The following is a 20,550-nucleotide window of genomic DNA, read 5'->3' as shown; positions in this document are numbered from 1 at the left end:
AAATATAAAGGATAGGTTTTTAGATGAAATTGTTGTGAGATATAATAAAATATCCGGTGTGAAAGACCATTTAAAGGAAGGATGGTAGCAAAATAGAGGGCGGTGATGGCAGAGAAAAGTTGCACGAGCTGGCTTTCGCTCTGCTTGCATTCGTAACGCGAGAATTATCGATCGCCGCCAAGCATTGCATCATAAATTACTGTTTTTATCCGCGGGCCCCTATTTCGGGGCCCCTTGATCGCCCCCAACCTCTCGCGCGCGTTGGAGATTTATCTGGAATATTAAAAGTCGCTTCCTGCCTCGCAACTTGACGTTCCTCCATTTTTTTCTCTTCGATTATTATTCCTGCCTGGATAGCTTGGTTAAATAAATTTAATTGCTGGTAAATCTGCGCGATCAGATGGCAAAAGTTGATATGCTATACTTTTCGTAAAAATTGAGCTACATTCTTGTTCATAAATCGTATTTAATAATTTTAAACAGATAAGATAATTCGTTTGTTGATTATATTTAATCAATCGTAAATTTTTCTGTTTTGTTTTAATAATAACGTAAATATTTATTTAAAATTTTTGTCGTAACAATTTTTCGTTTGATTTAATTGCAATAAAATTTGAAAAAAAATGAAAATATTGATGTACTATTTATATATATATTTATATATAATAATAATTTATTGAATATTGTAATTTTTCAAAGACAAACAAATTCTTGAAATGTTGAAAAAAATTGAAAAAGAATGACGTATCAAATTTTGCCATTTTGAGAAGATTTTAATATTAAAAAAAAAATAGTGTGTAGGATAAAAAAATTCCTCCACTTTATCGCGTTTCAAAAATTTATCTAGAATATTCGAAAACTCGTTTTTGGTCGTGCATTTTTCTATAATTCCGAACAAAAATTTTTTATTTTTTTTTTTTACGGTAAAAAATTTAAGGTTGAATACTAAAAATCTTTTTAATTACCTCATAAATATCCAGAATGTGTCCAGGTGTAAGAAAAAAATTTTTTTTTACACCTGCGTGTCGAAGATTTATCTGCAACCAATCTTTTCCTTGCTACCGTGTTCAGTCATGCAATTTCAACTTTGGCGATCATTTAGGATATCAACATTTCATCGGTGCATAAATATTTTCATATCAAATTCGATAAAGATTTAATTTCTTATATCATAAAATTTAATGTAGAATCATCTATCATATTCTTTATTTGAAGTTAAAAATAATTATTGAAAAATGTATCAAAGTCCACGATACATTAAATATTTGTTAACTTAAAAAAAGAAAATAGCATTTTACATTTACTTTCATTTAGGAAAAAACGCTTTTACTTTAAAACGCGTCTCGAATTACTACGCTGTATCAACATCTTTGCCAATCGATTGTTGAATTAATCGTTAAACGAAGATCGTGTCGTGTGTGGCTAAATTTCGAAATTTGGAGGATACTGGCCGATCGGCAATCTTTTGCCGCAAAATGGAGCCCGGTTAATGACCACGATCGCCTTTGGGCCGCTCGCTATCTCAGCTCGATTTCGCGTTTCGCCGTGCAACGCCATTATCATCGCGTATCATCTCTCTCTCCGTGTCGAGAGAGTTCGGTACACGCGAGAATTATCGACGCTCGTTGATGCACACCGCTGTAAATAACAGTTTTTATGCGATTTTTATGCCCTACCGTTTACCCTCGCGGCCGGAGATTTATTTGAAAAATTTTTATTCGCAAAATAAAAGATGGAAGAAGGGGAATAAAAAAGGGGAGGAGGAGCCTCAACCCTCTTTCGCTCTTCCCGTTCGAGATTCTTGGAGATGGGCGATGGAGCATCTGCGTCGAGCCATTTTCTGCAAGGAATAAATTAAAATCTGGCCTGTTATCTTTGAATAGTGAATTTATTCGTCATTTGCGAAATTTGAAAATGAAAGAATAAATTTGCTGGTCCACGTTGCTTATGACTTTTCGTTAATTATAATGTGCAACGAATCTAAAGAATATTCCATTTAATACGAATAGAAAATTTACTTTTTCTTTTATCATTCTTATTCCAAAATCAAGGAATTACGTGCTCAAATAATCAATTCTTCGAGTTATCATTTTCCCAATTCATTCATCTTGCTTCAAATTCTTTTGATTCATTCGAAACGCGCGTCACCAATATTTAAAATAATTATTTTAAGTAAATTATCGTTTCAAAGTTTTTAAGTTTCGTCCAAAATTAACGAATAAAATAATAAAAAATCGAATAAAATTTCGTTTATTCGAATAACGGCGAACACAAAGCCCTCGTGCTTGTACTTTTGCCGTAGGTATACCCCTTGCAGCTGGCTACATGGTGGAATGCGTTAGCGAACACGCTGGGTGGGTGATTTTTGCAGGGCCGTACCGGACCCTTCTCCTCTATCTTTCCGGTTAAAATATTCGCGATCGATCGATGGACGTTTATAATATATTTTCTGCACGACGAATGCGTCCACGATCGATCGATATTTATTCAACGACAAGCGCAAGAAATATAACTCAATTTCTAATTGCGAGCGCGGATCTGGGGATATAGGGGATATAGGGTTCGGTGACCGTCGCGATTAATGTATTCCATTCTTGGCCGCGAGAGGCCACTTTCTTGTGACTCCGATCACGTGATCGTTCAGGATTCGAAAAAGTTTTCAGTTCGTGCGCGAAAAGTTTGTTTCTTGGTGAATTAGTTGGTTTTAACTTGATAAAGTTTAAATTTTGCATTAAATTGAATTATCTTAGTTCGAATTCGAGATCGGAATTATATTCGAGTAAGTTGAATCGAATATATATCATATATATTTATTAGTTAAGTGTTAATATATCGAAGTCGAACAATTTAACCTATATGTTGACAATTGGATATTTGAATATTTATTTCTATATTTTCTGTGTTAATTTTCTTTAACAATTTTTTGAATTCTTATATTTTGGATAGTTTTAGATCGATTTTTATTATAATATTAAAAGTTTATGTAAAAAGTTAGTTAGCGAAAATAGAACAGTATTATGGAAATTGAGGTATTATAAAACACAAAGGCTATTAACTATAAAGGTTAATTTGAAGCAAAAAAATAGGACAGCATAGAAGAATTATTTTTATAATTTCTATTCTATAATTATTAGAAACAATCTGGTATATTTAATATTGCAGAATCCAAGAATCCAGACATTGATTCCCTCTTCTGATCTTCGTCATATTTACATAGATGTAACGCTTGTGTACAAGAATTTCCACTTAACGAAGATCCATCAAAGAATGTACTTAACCAGTTTTCTCATGTAATTGATTTACTTCAGGGAGAGATGAAGAAGAGTCGTTAAAATCAAATGACTTGTCTATTGTAAGTTGAATAATCTAAAAACATTTCAAAAAGAAAAGAGTACATCATGTTTTTTTAAAATTATTTATAAACTTAATTGCTATATAATATACAAGAGAAAGTATAAGTATGTTGTAGTATACTATAAGTATGCGTATAAAATAGTGGAATATAATGTAAGAAATGTTATAAAGATATTCATATACAATCTTGTCATGATTGTTTTGAGATAGTTAATACTAAAATTAATTTAATTAATAATAAAATAATTTCTTGCTAGATAGTTAATATAATATATCTTGAAATATTTTGACGATTGCAAGTTTAATACTTTTTCATTGAATAGTATGATAGTTCATTAATTTCAGTCAATTTCTGTTATAGCATATTTATTCCAATGCTTATTTATTTATTTTTTCTTCTTTTCTTTATTTCAAGGAGTACTATTCCATTAATTACACTAAAATATTTATAGCTTACATTATAATAGCACATAGTGTCAGTTATTTTCGTTTACTTTAATAAATTTAAACACATTATTTTTCTTTTATTACAATATAAAACAAGCTATCAATTTTATCCAAATTGATACTTCTACTAGTATTCTAACATACTAGTATTCTTCCTAAGTAATTATAATTTATTTATTTACCAACTTTATTAATTGCTTATCTTAATTGGTAAGTTTGAATTATAAAATAAAAAAGTATTACTCAATTTAAAAGATAAACATATTATTTTTATATTCTTATTTACTACCATTTCCTATTAAAACTTTATCACTTACCATACAACACTCCTAATAAAAATCTGTAGGATAAAATCCATCTTACGCTCCTGTTCCTCCAAAATGATCCTTCTCAAGGGTCTCTCGTTTACGTTGCGCTGTTCGACAAGAAAATTTGCCTTCGAGGTTGAACCACGCGTATCGCGCATATACTTGTTCACATATAAAACTCGTATAGACACAGGCGTGCATAGCCAGCCACCGCTGATTTATCGGTCGACATTTTTTCGAGGGATTTTTATTACGTTTTGATCCTTTCGCGCATACATTTAACGAAGGATGGTCCATGCCAGCGCGTGGACACTCGAAACGCCCTGCAAAATCTCCCCTATCCTCTTTGCTTTTCCGAGAAATCCTTCTTCGTCGTTTTTCAATAATAAATTCGCGTAATATGTGCATTATGAATTTATTCGCGATAATAACTTAAAATAATGGTTTAATAAGAAAATTTAAGAATTAGTCGATACAATTTAAAAACCATTTGACAGTCATTGATATCTAATTGATTGGTTTATATTCATATCAATTATTGATCAAAGACTATAGGAAATCATATAAATTTTAAAATATATTTTTCGTAGATTGTAGAAAAATATATTTTATATTTACAATTATAGATAAATAATTAGTTCATATTACAGTAGTGACTTATTTTATGTTATCAGACTTCTTCAAATTTAATTTAAGTGAAAGAGGGGAATCAAAGAATCGATATTAAATTTAAAAAAATTAGTAGATGATGATGGAGGAATTAAAAAATAAATATTTATTACGTATACATTATTTTTACAAAGAATATATCTCTAAACTCTGTTAGTATTTACTAGTTTAAGTAGAATATTCATGCAGAAAAATGTAATGTATACAACTGCATTAATAATATGATACATATAATTGTTATATATATATACAAGTTATAATATAATTTATAAATTCGTTATAAATTAATTACAAACATAATATGTATTATATAATAAAGAGCAGATATTACATGTTTTCCAAATTGAATAAGAAAAAGATCATTAATTTTAATTAATCTTTCCATTGTAACGAATCTTTTTTGTCGAATTAATTGTCAAAATTATCGTAAGTAATCGTTATAATGGAATTTTTACCGAGACAAAGTTCATTGATGAAAACTCTTCGTCAGTGAATTTTTCTAGCAATCGCGTCGATTATCCTTTGATATGTAGCACTGTCCAAACCGCAAAACGATTTATCCCGTGGAGAGATGGACAATGCTCTTCGTCTTCGTCGTCGACGTAAAATATCGTCGAATTCATCGTCTATTGTTGGAGGATTAACCTTGGCGTAATAAAGCGCCGCGAAACCGCTGTAGATGAGGAGAGCTGCGGTGGCAAGCTGTTGAAAAATTCACGTTTAATTATCAATATTTATCGTTAACACTGATTTCGATCGTCAATGATCCAACTAACGAACATTAGACGCTTTAAAAATGCTCGAAAAGAATTCTCAAAGAAATTATTTGCTATAATTTTAAAAAAGTATTTAATAAAATTTCTTAACGAATATCTTACTTTCTTTTGAGAATACTTTTTGATCTTAATCTCGTTTGAACTCGACACGAAGCATCAGAAACCACACGCAAATAGGAAGTGATAGGATAGCTTATGGAGAATGCACTATTCTATAAGTGTTTATTCTATGGTAATGCATTTTTTATGGTCGACACGTTTTTGCGGTTTTGTATCTAACTGTTGTTAGCCATTTTCACGTTTCTCTTTATTCAACTGAAATTATATTATTACGTACTTACTTGATTGTTATTACTTTGGTTTTTGTTTAATTAGATGCTGGAATTTTAAATATATAAACATGTTTATATATTTTATTTTAATATTCTTGCAACATCAAATGAGAGGTTATTTTCCAATAAAAATCTAGCGTTGAACATTATCCTGATATTAGATATACGATATTTTATCCTTTTTTCGTAGAATAACATATTTGAAATTCATAGAAACTTACTTGAAATACAGCCCAAAATTTGTAACTTCCTTCGTTTATCAAAAAGTCGTAATAACCGCTCCAATAATCGACTTTCGCTCTCATAGATTTCATATCGGGTTCTTCCTCTTTCATTGCATGATGATCATCATCATCGTGATGATCATCATGGTTATCCTGATACATTGATCCACGATCCTCCTGGTAACCGCGTCGATACATTCTCGGATTTCTAAATCAAAGAGAAGAAGAATATTCGATTAATTTAACCAAGTAATTTTTATTTTAAGAAAACAATTCTTCAATATATCAAAACCTGTATGTTTGAACAGCAGTGCCAATTGCAGATGCGTCGTCATATTTATTGGATTCCGGAAGTATATCAATCTCGTCGAAAGTCGGTTCACTTGTTACTTGGGAAACGAAAACAAGTAGCAGAAAATAGTGACACACTAGATTTGTTTGTATTCTATCTGAAATATAGAAGATTTCGAATCATTCAAAAATAACATTCTCCATTTCTTACTTAGCTATTTTAGGGAAGATTCAAGAGATAAAAATCTCCGATATCGAATCAAAATTTTCAACATTACGTTGCAAAACTTTTGTATGAAAAATTTATTCCAAAACTCGAACGAAATCCATTTCCACCCGAGTATCTTATTTTGAAGAGCTCACGAAAAAATAAAAATTCCCAAAATCGAATCACAATTCGTTTGAAAAATCTATTTTTACTCGGATCTTGGAAGAAATAAAAAAGATAATTCCCAATATCGAAAAATTATCTACCCATAATTTCAATTGCTCTTCACTTGTTTCCAAGGAATCCTCGATATCGCTCGAAAACTACCACGTCTTGTTCCTCTCATTCGTGAACACGTGCCCATACGCGCACTGGTCTTCTGTTTTCCCTTACCGGTTCATGGAAACGGAAACGATTCCACCACCGGCCGATACGTAGATTCACGAACGTTCATTCCTCGTTCATGGCCGCGGGTTCATCGATCTCGTTGAAACGTTTCTCAAAGTTGTCAACGTAGTGAATCGGGCCGGTCGGAGTGAACCGTCTGTGATAAAATCTAAGGGGAGACTGAAGGATTCGTGGGTCCAGTTTAAACATACTGCCCGGCTACCGGTAACTGTATCACGAGAAACGTTAAGCAAATCCAGCGTGCAGCGCTAAAAAGCCCTAATTGTTACATAGTTACTCTTACGCGTCCTCGTGTGGTCGTCGTCTAGAAAGATTTCAGACAAAATTCGGTTTTGAGATTAGAGATCGTGTCTTCGATCCATCGTGTCCACCCAGACGGTTTCCATTATCGGGTCGTTGAAAAGTAATTCACGTTATGTTTGGTTTTTTAATAAGATCTCGTTGAATCGATGAGGTGCACGGTCGAGATTCGTCGGTTGGGATGAAGGAGTTAATTTAGATTGGGCGGATGATGTGTTTGTATAGCGTTCTTGGTCGATTTCATGGTCGATTATGGTGATTAATTAAGTTCAAAGTGGTGATGAAGTTTCTCTCCAATGATTTTGTTAAAAATTAATGTTCCATATTTGGCTGTTTTTGATAGAATTATTGAAATTTTTGACGATTTGTTAAAAATGCTAATATATTGGATTGTGTTCGTTTTAAAACAAAAGCAGCCAAATATTTTTAAATGAAATAAAATCAAAAATTAAATATAAAGTATTAAATAAAAAGATGAGGTATGTAATTCAATCAGATATACGCCTTAAGGAAACTGATTAGTGCACATACGAGAATATTAATTTAACGGATTTTTTTGATCTTGATAAATTTACGTACAGGTGTAAAATGAAGTTGAGTGTATCCAATTATAAATGTTATATTTATAAGTAAATAAAACTTAAATAGAATAAACACTTTTTGAAAGAACACTCTTAATAGACGTTAGATCTGATTTTTCGAATTACATATACTTATTTTTTAATTTAATTTTAACTTTTTAAATAATTTAATCTTAATAGAATCCAATTCAAATCTTAGAAATCTTCTAATATATATATAATATATTTAAAATTAAGATTAATATTAAACAATAAATTGTAGAGCATTAATACAAACATCATATTATTAAAATTTACATGAATCATGGTGAATCCATTATCAATATCGACACCAAATTCAACAATTTCCATCCTCACGTGTACATCCAATTCTCACAACATCCAATTTCTTTCCAATTATATCCTATTTACGTGAAAGTATGATAGCAGCATAGCATAGTGTGATCCACTTTGGATTGGATTTTCGTCATTTTAGCCAATTTGAGCGTTTAGCCATTTCTCGATCATTGTTTAAACCGTGAAAGAACCGCGTATCGGAAAGTTTCTTTCGGGAGGAATGGAAATTTTGATATGATCGTGCATGAACGCATGTTGGTGGATGGTATCTAGGCAAAGAAAGCATTATGTTTGGGTCAGTTAGGCTGCGTGCATCCTCGTACGGTTATTAGGTGAGGCGATTAGCAAGTTCTTAAGCGAGTCCCGTTGAAACAATACTCTAACCCGGCGATAATTGCGACAGATGGTTTTACTTGATGCTCGACTTTTGCGTCTTATCCTCGTTTGAACGCATTTTAACCGGTTATACTCGTAAAATTTTGTATTTAATCTCTGCTTCGAAAATTGGATGTTAGTTTGAGGTATCTCGCTATAATATAGATACTCAATTAATTGGAATTAATTATTAATACTGAAATCAAGTCGAATTGACCGGTTTGAGATATTTCGTTTTTGTAATTGTTAAAATAATTGAACAGGTGTTTTTGGTATTTTGATAAAATTGGATTTTATTAAGATAGAATTATTATATGTCATATTTAGTTTACTTTCAGAATGGTATTTTAGTAATATACAATATTTATATATTATAAATAATAGATACAGGGAGAAATCCTCATTTATAGTTTCTTTTAATGAATGTGGATCAAGATTATCATATCGTTCGAGGAAAAACAAAAATAAATAAATCTAAAACAAGATCCATTTCTTTCTTTCTCTTGGCTGAACGAAAATGAATATTCTGATTGTATGAAAAATGCAGCGTATATAAAATTCGCGAAAGTGTGATACGAAAGGATGATGATTCGTATTCCATGTACGAAATGACGGAATCATACGTGGAATGAAAGCAGGGATGAATCGAAAGGGCGTAATTGGTCAATAGGAATGCGAGGCCATTAGAATTCTCGTGCCGTTTCCAGTAATTCTTTCGATTTCGCCGATACTGACAAATTCCGGCTCGTTATCTCGCCAAAAACTTGCGCCACCACTGGTCGCGCGATTGTAAGAAGCAGTCATAACCGAATACGCTTGTTTCTCAGGAATTTAGGAATCGATCGCGCGCCAAATGATCCCAGCCGCCATTGTTATTTAAGGTAAATTAAATTTTACTCGATTATCGAAGATCAGGCTTGGACATATTTGATTTCTCCAAATGAGGATAGAAAGAATAGAGCAGAAAATTAATTTTAATAAATCTTTATTAGAGTAGTTTCTTTCGAAATGATAGGATTATAACAATTTCACTCTTCTGTTTAATATACACGTAAGGAAATATTTATTTAAGATCATCAAAGTTATCGATGGAAGGAAAATTTTTATCGTTTAAACAAATTTTGTTTTTTGAAAATAGAATACATAACGTAGCAGAGAATTGGTGTAAATTTTCATTTCCATATATAATTATTTCATAAATACACGAATAGCGTGAAATTGTTCTTACACTTTTTATATAAATATTACATTAAATATTTACAAAAACTTATAATATTTACACGTACAAAATTATTGCTGGTACTGTGATATTTATATTACTTATAAAGTTATCTTTACAAACAAACGGTGGATTCGGTATGTTGTCGAAATTAGAATTCCACGAATTTAATTTAACTATTGCGATTTGTATATACGATATCATCGAAACATTCATCAATATCATAACATTAGCTCGTGCAATATATTGAAAAGTAATAACGATTCGTTACACGATCTAATATAACTCGTATCGCGATATCGATTTCCAAATATATATAATAAAACTGATTCATCGAAATCAATCCTCTTCGTTGCAAGTCATTTCGAATGATTAAAGATCGGTCTAAAAAATTTTTCCATGCTTCTCGGCAAAGTTCTCGACGCTCTGCAACGCTTCACCCGCGAAATCCCACCAGCTGAAATCGTTGTTGGATCTGGCGTGATCGTGATTCACAGCATCGGCCAAATGCGCGGGGAACGTGATCTTGTGCCTTGCGATGCTCTTCAATACGAGGGCAGCTATGTATATGATGAAATAGATGCTGAAATACAGCGGGATGTACCAAAGCTTCTTGCCTATGTAGTAATAAGAGTACGGCCTCTTGTCGAGCCTCTGATCGTTCATTTCCGGCTGCTCGGTGTGGTGGTATTCCGGTATGTGGTCGTAGATCACCTCGTGATGGAAGTCGTGATGATGGTGGCCGTAAGAATGGTGGTCGTCGTACGGCGGATGATCCAGATGGCCGGGATACTCGATCGGTTTCGGTGAATCATTGTTGTAAGACGTGTCCGGTTGATAATCGGGGTAGTCGGAATCGTGGGACACCATGTAGGAATCCGGTTTGTAGGAATCTGGTGGCTGAAAACGATCATTTGCGCGAGTTTGAACTGAGATTGATCTTGGCTTGGAATTTTAATCACGGTATGGTGGATATTTGAAGTTTGGTTAGTTGTATGGTATCATCATCTTAAAACAATGATTAAAAATCTGGTTTAAGATTATTGAAAAGAGAATTCTGATGAATATTTAATTCAATAATTTGAATTATTGTACTTTGTCGTCGAGATCGAGATTGAAAGTATAACGTACTTCGACTTGAATATCTTATCCTCTTTACTGTCACTTCTTAGCATCGTCCATCAACTTCAAGGTTTATTCAATTAATTTCAATAATGTATACAAAGTAGTCTAAGAGAGAGAGAGAGAGGGGGGAATGCATGTATTGAATTTCAAAAGCAAAGTAGAGTATTTTGGTGTTGGAAGAATGTACCTTGTCACTTATCTCAGAATCTGCGTAGTCGTCCATCGACATTGGCTTGGAAATCGGCTTGTCGCCGAGGTAATCTGGCGGTTTCGAAATCGGCTTACTGCTCAAGTAATCTGGTGGTTTATAGTCGTAGCTTTCTGAAAACGTTGGCTTAGAAAAGTCGAACGTGCTCGAAGATGATGGGCCAGTTGGTGGACCGCTTGGTGGGCCGCTTGGTGGGCCGCTTGGTGGGCCGCTTGGTGGGCCGCTTGGTGGGCCACTTGGACGATTATTAGCAGGTTTCGAGTTTTCTTTCATATCGTTAGATGGGTCTTTGTTTTTGAAACTAAGCGGTGATGGATGATACCTGTCCTGAATCTGTTTCTTTGCGTTCTTTGTGTTCAATTGTGCTAAGAATTCATGGTCCAATGTTGTGTATCTAATTAACATTTTATTACATTAACATTACATTAACAAATGTAATTAAATTAACATAGTATAGAGTAAATTGTCTGTGAGTATTGTGAAAGTTTTTGAAGAATTCAAATGAATTGTTAAAACATAAAAGAAATATTAAATCAAAATATGAAATAGATACATGATACTAATGCATTTACATTCTTTTGATTATTTTTAATTTTTTATGTCCTGATGCATTCTTTAATATTTGTAATTGAAATCTTTAAATAGAATTTAGAAATTACAACAAAATTTTGAATATAATTTGTCTCTCTCTTTCTCTTTAATTTTAAACGTAACAATCTTTCTTACCTTCCAACAGAGGGATAATTAACTGCTTCGCCATTTTTTAGATTTTGAATTTTCGGTGAGATGTATACAGGTGACATAGTGATAGCTATGTTCTTGATGCTCCTCGATTCGCTTTGCGTTCCATTACTTCGTTGCAACAAACCGGAAGAAAAAAAGAAATTATCCAATTATTAATCTAATTGAAACTAGGTTACTTTTGCATTTGGAATATACCTTAGAAATTCACTATGTCTTTTTAAAAATTATCCAATCATAATCATTGTTATCAACTTTACGAAAATAATAGAAAGGTTAAGCCAAACGTTGTTCGTTGTCTTCCAAAACGATCCAAAATGATCTAACCTGACGATCCACGGATCATCGTCCCTCGTGTCCACGTCCTCTTGACCGTTCCTCCACACTTTCGCATATGACATCACTTGAGGCAAGATCGACAGACTTGCTAAAAGCACTGAAATTAATGCGCGTATCATCTTCTTCAAGATATTCAAAGATGAATGATCAGGGAACTTCGCCTCGTGTCTTCTATATAGACTCGTAACTGTATCTCTCGAGCCACTCGTTGCTAATTTATTGTCCAACTCCATTTTCACCTGTTGCCACTATTCAATATCGTTTACAATTTTCTTCTTTTCTTCCTTTTAATCTGAAAAAAAAAAATCGTAAATTTTGAGACAGAAATTCTCAATGGATTGTCTCAAATATTTTATACATTTTTTTAAGAATCGTGTAGGAATTGTTTTTCGCTTTCGTTTTTGGATGTTCAATGATGGATGTTCGACGACAAAACATTGGCCGTACGGGTGATGGTGCTAATGGGACGAAACAACGAGACTTGACAAAATACTTCTAACCTGTTTGGCAAATTATAACACACCGTTACGAGATGGTCGAAATTGGTTGAATCGAACGATGAATGGCGACCTTGAGATCATTGCTGAAACTATCAGAATTATAAAATAATTACTAGAAAATTGAATTTTTTATGAGCAAATAATATATTATGGATTTATATTCGGATTTGATGTGTAAGTAACATGAAAAAAATTCACTATCGTGCTGTTGAACGAAAATATTTTGCGATATCTGAAAAAATATATTCGTTACATCGCACAAAAGAATTTTGATGGGAGCAATAGGGAAGTAACTTTGATTATTTGTATTTTCATTTATTTTTCTATTCGATCTATGGGATATTTTTGTATTTTTTTATCCTTCTCGTAAACGATGTAACTATAATACATTATGAAGATTCGTAATTACGCGTTACTTGCATAATTATATCACATTTCTTTCGAAGAATTGTCATTGTTTTCTTATTTAACATTTTTTATTATACAACGTTTTCGTCAATTCTAATGTGCTTTATGTCAATTATGTATATTAAGATCTTCTTAGTTCGTTTTCATCATCGCGCAAAATTTTATACAATTTTTTTAAAAATATTAAACGTGTTAATAAGATTGTAAAAATGATTTTATAATTAATATTGTTAGAGGTTTATGAATATATCTTGGTATATTTTCAATTATAAGAAAATAATTGCAACACTTTATTGGAATAGTAAATATATTTCTTTCTAATATTGAATATTTTTTAAATTATTAATATTAGTATTTATTTATAATATTTCTAGTACTTTTTTCATTATTTCATATTTATTGAGTATTTTAATATTATTATCTATTTTTTTTTTAAATAATATTTATCAATTCGATTAAATATAATTTTTCTATTAATTTCGTTTAAATTATTATAATTATCAATATTTTTTAATATCACATTTTTAGTATTAATATCTAATGATAAAAATACATTTCTTTGTAAAGATAATAACATAATAGGTATTGCATAATATTATGCAATCATGTTTTTTGTAAATTAAATGTGTTTTCAATGTTCTACTTTTATATAATATATTTTAAATTATTATATTTCAATATTATAAGCAATAAAAAATATCCACATGAAATTATAAGTGTAATTATATTACACTTCAAAGTAGAAGCATAGAAAATACATTTTAATCTCTAACAATATTAATCACATAAATTTTGGAATTTTCCACGTAACGATTTAACGATTTAGATTTAGATATTCGTTACATCTTTAAAACTTAAAAATCTATAAAAGTTCTAAAATACTATTTTATTTATGGATGATTTTTAAACGTAATATATTAACTTCAATGTTACTTTAAGAAAAAATAACATCCTTTACTATGAAATAAAGAATTTTACGCATTACCCTAAGTTCAATACACATAAAATGTTACATAGTTACATATGTTTGCATGATTTCTCGAATATTTAAAAAAGTATAATAAAATTAATTCGATATTGCGTGAAGTACATGCACGATGCTATTTGTTGCGAAATAATCTCGAATAATATTCGAGCATGATCAAATTATGAATAAACAAAATTTAACATTTTCACATATCATTCCATCATCATCATACTGTAGTATTATTTGTAATTATTCGAACAGTAATAGAATTCAATTATAAATTCAAATATATTGTATAATTATTAATTGAAAAGTTAATTCAAATGTATTTATATTAAAACAATTCACATAAAGAAAGAATGAAAAAAAATATTAAATAAGAATATTTTAAAAAAAATATTAGAAATAATATTTTCTTTCTTAAAAGATTCTTTCTTAGAATATTTTATGATAAGAAAAAAATTTATTTTTTAATAAATTCATTTCTTATCATCATCATGCCTAATAATTTTTACAATTAATACATTTTCCACATAATTAATCATGCTTGTATATAAACAATAATACAAAAACTCGGTAAAAAACAAAATTAAAAAATTTCTTTTCAAATAACTAGGAATTCTATGTATTCGAATAATCACCAACAACTATTTATCTTCGATTCAACAATCTCCTCCAATCGCATGTACAAACTTTACATATTGTAAAATGTACACCAAACTCCTTTATACTTTCATCCATACATTTCTTACCATCTCGTTTCGTATACCTGTATTTTATACCTTCAACGGTATAAAAATGGTTTCGTGACAAGGAACGAAGAAAAGAAAAGGAGTATCGAGATCATTTAATGGGATTTTCTTCACTTCTTGTCTTCCGGTTGTTTCTCCACGGTTACGTTACACCTAAATCGATCCGAGGTCTCCAAGCTCGGATTCGCGGTGCCATTTTGTTTCGAGCATTCTTTCGCTCGATCGCGCTCGTCAGTTTGCATTTTCTTCAACCTTTTCGCGCCAAATTTCTTCTTACTCTCGTCAGACGGCATTTTCTCAATTTTGTCGAGATTCTTGGCGTTGTTGATCGCCTCTATGTTACTCGTTCGTTGACTATTCCTCGAACACTTGACGCCATCCTGTTCCCTGATGAACGCCTGATTGTCGATTCCTGTTAAATTGTTCGATTGTTCGTTCCTCTCGTTCTCGTCCCTCGAACGTTTCTTCTCCTCCAAATCGATCTCGATGATACCACTCTCGAGACCGTTTTGGTTCTCCACGTTCTTCGCTTTCTTTTTCACTATGTCGTTCCCCTCCACCTGCGGCCGTTTCTTCAGATAAGCCACGTTGAAGATGTAGTACATTATACCCGTGATCAGAGTAACCACTGCGAAGATTCGATACGTCGGCCGAGTGCCGAAGGCTTTCATTAGGTATCCACCGATCAAGCTTCCTGAACCCTTGCCTGTTCGTGTATTAAATGATGATTGTTATTAGAGAAGAGTGTAGTTGACGCGTGTAAAATGTGCAAAGTGAACATGAGCTATATGCATGATACACCTTTATTGTACAAGTTGTACATAAAGTTATGAATAATAATAAAGTCGTATAATAATAAGTTTGATCGAAGATTATTTCGATGGATCTATTATTATTATTTTGTGTATTATCATTACGTGGTATCAAGAGATTTATATTTTTATATTTTATATTACAGGCATTTGAATATCGAACATCTTATTGATAAATATTTGTTCTTTCAGGTATCGTGAATTAAAAAATAAAATCGCGAATGTTTCTCTCTTTTGGAAAGGAAAATTGCTCACCAACTCCGTAATAAACGCCGCCTAATAATCCTTGTATCGAGCTGTCGGTGGTAGTTGTGGATAATTTTGCCGCGTAAGTAACAGCGGCGGTGAAACTAAGCGATAAAGTGACGGATTCCAACGCTTCGAAGAAAAGAGTGTGCCAAGGATTGTATATCAAGGAGTAACCTGTATAAAACGATAAAAGACAGATCATTCAAAGGTACAAGTTGGATTTAACGTTAAAAAAATTGTATTTTTAATAAACAAAAAGATTTAACAAGGAAAACACTTTGCAAGAGGGTAACATCTTCTCGAATCCTAAATAAGGAATTCACAATTAAACTTGGATTAAATAAAATCGAATTCCTCGTCCTTTTATTCGGATACAACAAGAAGTTATCTTCACGTCTGAATCTTAATTCGTTAATATAAAATAAGTGTAAATAAAGTCGCTAATAACCAGTTATTTTTTTTTTTTAAATTCGTCGCAAAAGGGAGTCGTACGGGGAGAACTCGTAAGAATTAAATATGATTGCTCACCGCAAAGTCTTATGGCGTAAAAAACGAAGCCTATAAAAAGTACATTGGCATGGCCGATCTTCGATATGATTGGGCCAGATAGTACCAGTAATGGTATACCGGCGATACCGCCTACGGTTATGGTGATACCCATGAGTGATCTTGATCCTCCTAAATCTTGTATCAACCAAAAGAGGAACGATTCGATGTATCCCCAAGCGGTTCCTGCGGAGGGGAAGAAGAAAAAAAAATATTTATCTCGGTGAAAAATCGTCGGTTCTCGCGTCAAGTTCATTGAGATTCTTTTTTTTTTTTAAGTAATTTATTCTTCTTAGAAAATTTATAAATATTTATCACTTATGGAAGAAAAGTTATTAAATATATATATCGTAATTCTTATCTCATTTTTCAATCGAGTACGCAAAGAAATATTTTAACGTGGTTATTAGAAATTTTATGAAGTTGGAACGTTTTTCATTGCAATCAAGTTTTCATAAGAAGAAAATAATAGGAAAGGAAAAATTTTCTCATCAAATTTTGCTTCGCTCGGAAAATAAAGAAAACTTTGGCGTTGAAGCCACTTTATTTTATCCTTATATCTCAATCGATTCCCAAGATATAAAGAGACCCAAAATATTTGGAGCTTCTAAGGTAAATATTATGAATGAGCCAACTATGTTTCTTCTTGGAAATGCGTGCTGGGTTTTTCCAGGAATAGTTTCTATTCTCTGAACTTTGAGATAGGTCAGTGAGACAAGAAATCCGAGAGATAAGAGAGAAGAACGAAGATAGTAGAGGATTAAAAATTACTTTTTCCTTTACACGACGATCTTGGGAACCGGAAGTCGTATATGAATAAATAAAAATACGATTTAAAGGGCACAAGATTCTACGCTTCTGATGATCCTAATCAACTCTTGACCGGAAGTTATTCGAAGTTACAACGATTTAAATTTCTAATTTTAATTGGAAAAATTTTCTCTGAATTGATTTAAAAGAATTTTTTGATCCTTGTTTAATCGATCAATTCCGGTTTAATTACGTTAACATTGATCAAATGAATTTTGCATTGGATTATGAGAAATATCATTTTCACAATAATTTTGTTTTATCGACGAGGAATGTCAATGTCGGTGCAATTTCGAGCAGTGTGTCAAAGATTGGCGGAAACGAGCAATGACAAGGATTGCGCAATTCATTCGAGCGTGCACTTTTTCAAACGTTGTTGTACAAGGTTTCGTAGAATTCGTAGAATCCACGAATGCAATGATATAACTCGTTTATCAACCTTAAGTGAAATTATCATAAAAAGGAAAGCAGAGATTTTTTTTTACCGAGAATGAAACAGGCGATGAAGAGGGCCGCAGCCTCTATGTTCCTCAGCACGGTGAAAACGTCGCGAATGACATTTGTGGCGGGTGATTTGAATTCCAAATTAATGGCGAGCATCAGCACCCCCGAGATCAGCTTCAGAGCCGCGTACAGATAAAACGCTGGCCTGGAAAACATAATAGCAATAAGTATAAGAATCTCTCTGAATGCAGAGGGGAAACAAAATTATTTTATCTCGAAAGTTTCTATCGTAAAATTATATATTCGAGATAAAAAAATTAATCTTTACCTGAAATCAGTGTAACCTTTGCCAGTGCTCGCATAATCAATGAGAAGTCCAGAGAGGGGCGATGATATCATACCACCGATGCTGCCGTAAATCCTTTGAAGCCCGTAATCAGCCTTTTGCTCGCGCAATATGGCGATCACTGCACCCTCGAACATGGCGAACGTTGTTCCACCAATAACACCTGTAAGTAAAAGTTGAAGAGAATATAAATTATTGAAATGAAGATGTATAATTGTAACGTTATATAATGCTTCTGATTTATCTTGTTAATGTTGTTTCTTATATATTTAAGCAATGAACTCACCGATGAACACTCGAATGGCGAAGTATAACCAAAAAGTCATTCCAACATTATACTCGATCACCATTTTCGTATTCGAGCACATATCGCTACGAGGTGCGGTAACGATGCACCTTTTACTGCAGTCTTCCGTGTTGAAAATTTTATAAGGTTCTGAGCTCAAGGAGTAATTAAAAAGTGGTAGGATCAGAGTTATTCGGTCGGTCTCCAAATCGGGATTTCCGCAAGTGATCTTCTGAAATTCTTTGTTCGTCCACGCTATCTCTTCCGACAGATATCTTTGCCGTTTCTTCTCTCGATCCTCCTCCGTGGTTTTCAAGATTTTTAATTTTGATTCGTACGAGTGGTAATTTGTCTGACTGGTATTGTCCTTAATATGAAAAAATAAAATAAAATTGTCGCGAAGATAGAAAGTTAAGTATGCGTAAAAAGATGCTTAAACATTTAAATCTTTGATAATTATTCTGTTATCTTGTTTTGTTTCCTGTTCTCATTTCTCTCTGATTGAATATTAAATGATACCGATTTATTCAGTTTACCTTGCGAGATATAATTGGGTTGAAAGTGCAAAGAGTACGATTCTCATAGATCCTGTTCGACATGGCAGGATCTAGAGTTGATATCTCAAAATCTTCTATAAAACCAGACACGGTGCACGAGAATTCGTACAACAGATGGGATGGAAAGAAATACTCGTTGACGGACAATTGTCGAATCGATGACTTGAAATACTCGTTGTTCCTCAACTTTCGGTGTTCCCTTAAATCTTCTTCTGTTTCCTGCGAAAATTCAGTTTTAATTTATCCTTCTTCATCGATCAAAAGTTATCTTTATTAATTTAAATTGAAATTTTTCTAAAGAGAGGATAAAGTTAACTTTTGTTTTTAATTATAATTAAAATGAATCTGAAAAGTTTTAAATTCGACTATCAATCATCACATCGATGAAATAAATTTAATATTATTCTTGATTGGAATGATACCTGTGGCATTTGGCTTTGAGTAAGGAAAAATCTGAACGTGGAATTAGCTGTTTCCATGTTGTATCGTTTGATCATGTATTTCTTTGATGATAAAATTGACTGCACTTCGGTGTCATTACGAACGTCTAGACGACACATGTAGCTATAAAAAGATAGATTGTTTTTAATTAAGCGTCTATTTTATTCTGTATGTGATTCATAAATGGATAAGAAAATTCTACGAGGAAAAAAAAGAAAAAGAATAAAAATTTTTCATCCGATGCTTCGTTCGTTTTCGAAGCAAATTTCAAAACTAGATAACTTTAAAATCAATTTGAAAAATGTTCAATTACAACTAACATTAATTACAACGAAAAATTACATTTATTATATAGAATTATATTTCCAATACTACAATTCATTTTTATGTTAGTTTTAATATTCGACAATTATAATAATTACAATAATAGAGATTATAAAGTATCGCCTCATAAAAGAAAGTAATAATTAGTTAATTCTTTAACTATTTTTTAATGCCTTTACAATAGATATTCAACAATATAATGCTAATCACTTATTATTAGTAATACTATTAATAAGTAATTGGTTATTGATGTATAAAATCAATTTTATAATAGTTGCAAATTTTATTTCCATTTAATTTCCATTCGATTTCATTGGAAATTGATTTTACATCTTTTCTTAATATATAAAAAATATTCATTTTAAAGCAAATAAATGACATTTTTCAAATAATATTGTCAATCTGAAGACTTAATATCCTTCGAAATAAAAATGTTTCCAGTTGAAAGTAAAGGATCCATTCAATCCATTAGGATTAATAAATAAAACTGTTAATTTTAATAAAATCGTTCGAACACGCGCCCTTACCTACCCGCAACTCTCTATCGTGGTGGAGATCTTGGGTTGCAAGCTCGTCTCGCAAGGATGATTCTGGCTCATGGTGTAAAGCAACCCGTTATTCCCCATACATCCAAGGTCCATAACGACCTTGTTGGGAAATTCCACGGTTATCCTGCCGATCGGTACGAGCAACAATAAAAGGGCTGCGATTCCGCCGAACGATGAGAACAGGGACAGCAAAATCTGAATGAAAACATTAGTTTCGAACATTAGTAGATTTTCTCGTTTCAATCTTCTGACGATGAACAATAAATTCGTTTCATCTCATTAGGCATAGTTCAATGGAAATTGATTTAATTTTAAAAAC

The 20,550-nt window shown here is 32.0% G+C and overlaps 3 protein-coding genes and 1 long non-coding RNA gene across 7 annotated transcripts in view; 1 reads left to right on the top strand and 3 right to left on the bottom strand.

The window, feature by feature from the left end:
• Nucleotides 1–1,236: 1,236 nt before the first annotated feature.
• Nucleotides 1,237–20,550, top strand: part of LOC102653659 — a 26,443-nt gene continuing 7,129 nt past the window's right edge. The window contains exons 1-2 of one of the 2 annotated variants that reach the window (XR_003305423.1): nucleotides 1,237–2,779; nucleotides 3,163–3,352. This is a non-coding gene — a long non-coding RNA (uncharacterized LOC102653659). Of the gene's footprint in view, nucleotides 2,780–3,162; nucleotides 3,353–17,903; nucleotides 18,241–20,550 lie in introns of those variants that run through there. The other variant, XR_001704441.2, reaches the window with a different exon arrangement.
• Nucleotides 5,099–7,991, bottom strand: LOC100577441. Its single transcript, XM_003249957.4, has 4 exons — nucleotides 6,876–7,991; nucleotides 6,403–6,559; nucleotides 6,108–6,318; nucleotides 5,099–5,480 (listed from the first exon to the last, which is right to left on the bottom strand). Exons 1-4 carry the CDS (start codon nucleotides 6,877–6,879, stop codon nucleotides 5,265–5,267), a joined length of 588 nt encoding a protein of 195 aa, XP_003250005.2. The 5' UTR covers nucleotides 6,880–7,991; the 3' UTR covers nucleotides 5,099–5,264.
• LOC725108 (early nodulin-75) lies at nucleotides 9,097–13,558 on the bottom strand. 2 transcript variants are annotated; one of them, XM_006562028.3, is made up of 5 exons: nucleotides 12,600–13,558; nucleotides 12,230–12,533; nucleotides 11,888–12,013; nucleotides 11,141–11,555; nucleotides 9,097–10,728 (listed from the first exon to the last, which is right to left on the bottom strand). In XM_006562028.3, the coding sequence occupies exons 2-5, from the start codon at nucleotides 12,472–12,474 to the stop codon at nucleotides 10,213–10,215; spliced, it is 1,302 nt and encodes a 433-aa protein (XP_006562091.2). In that variant the 5' UTR covers nucleotides 12,475–12,533; nucleotides 12,600–13,558; the 3' UTR covers nucleotides 9,097–10,212. The 2 variants fall into 2 exon arrangements, with proteins under 2 accessions (XP_006562091.2, XP_001120993.2); XM_001120993.5 differs by lacking the exon at nucleotides 12,600–13,558 and having other exon boundaries at nucleotides 12,101–12,460.
• The window catches only part of LOC725192 (major facilitator superfamily domain-containing protein 6-A), a 22,232-nt gene continuing 15,728 nt past the window's right edge, over nucleotides 14,047–20,550 (bottom strand). For both annotated transcript variants that reach the window (XM_016914381.2, XM_001121067.5), the window contains exons 4-12: nucleotides 20,215–20,426; nucleotides 19,341–19,482; nucleotides 18,898–19,137; nucleotides 18,362–18,728; nucleotides 18,058–18,238; nucleotides 17,771–17,934; nucleotides 16,458–16,661; nucleotides 15,936–16,103; nucleotides 14,047–15,574 (exon numbers count right to left, since the gene is read on the bottom strand). In XM_016914381.2, the coding sequence (XP_016769870.2) occupies nucleotides 14,979–15,574; nucleotides 15,936–16,103; nucleotides 16,458–16,661; nucleotides 17,771–17,934; nucleotides 18,058–18,238; nucleotides 18,362–18,728; nucleotides 18,898–19,137; nucleotides 19,341–19,482; nucleotides 20,215–20,426 (2,274 nt within the window). In that variant the 3' untranslated portion in view covers nucleotides 14,047–14,978. The remainder of the gene's footprint in view (nucleotides 15,575–15,935; nucleotides 16,104–16,457; nucleotides 16,662–17,770; nucleotides 17,935–18,057; nucleotides 18,239–18,361; nucleotides 18,729–18,897; nucleotides 19,138–19,340; nucleotides 19,483–20,214; nucleotides 20,427–20,550) is intronic.

Source organism: Apis mellifera, linkage group LG10, assembly GCF_003254395.2.
Source record: "Apis mellifera strain DH4 linkage group LG10, Amel_HAv3.1, whole genome shotgun sequence".
Taxonomy (NCBI): Eukaryota; Metazoa; Arthropoda; class Insecta; order Hymenoptera; family Apidae; genus Apis; species Apis mellifera.
Note: the sequence above shows the minus strand (reverse complement) of the source record. Positions and strands in the feature narration are given on the sequence as shown.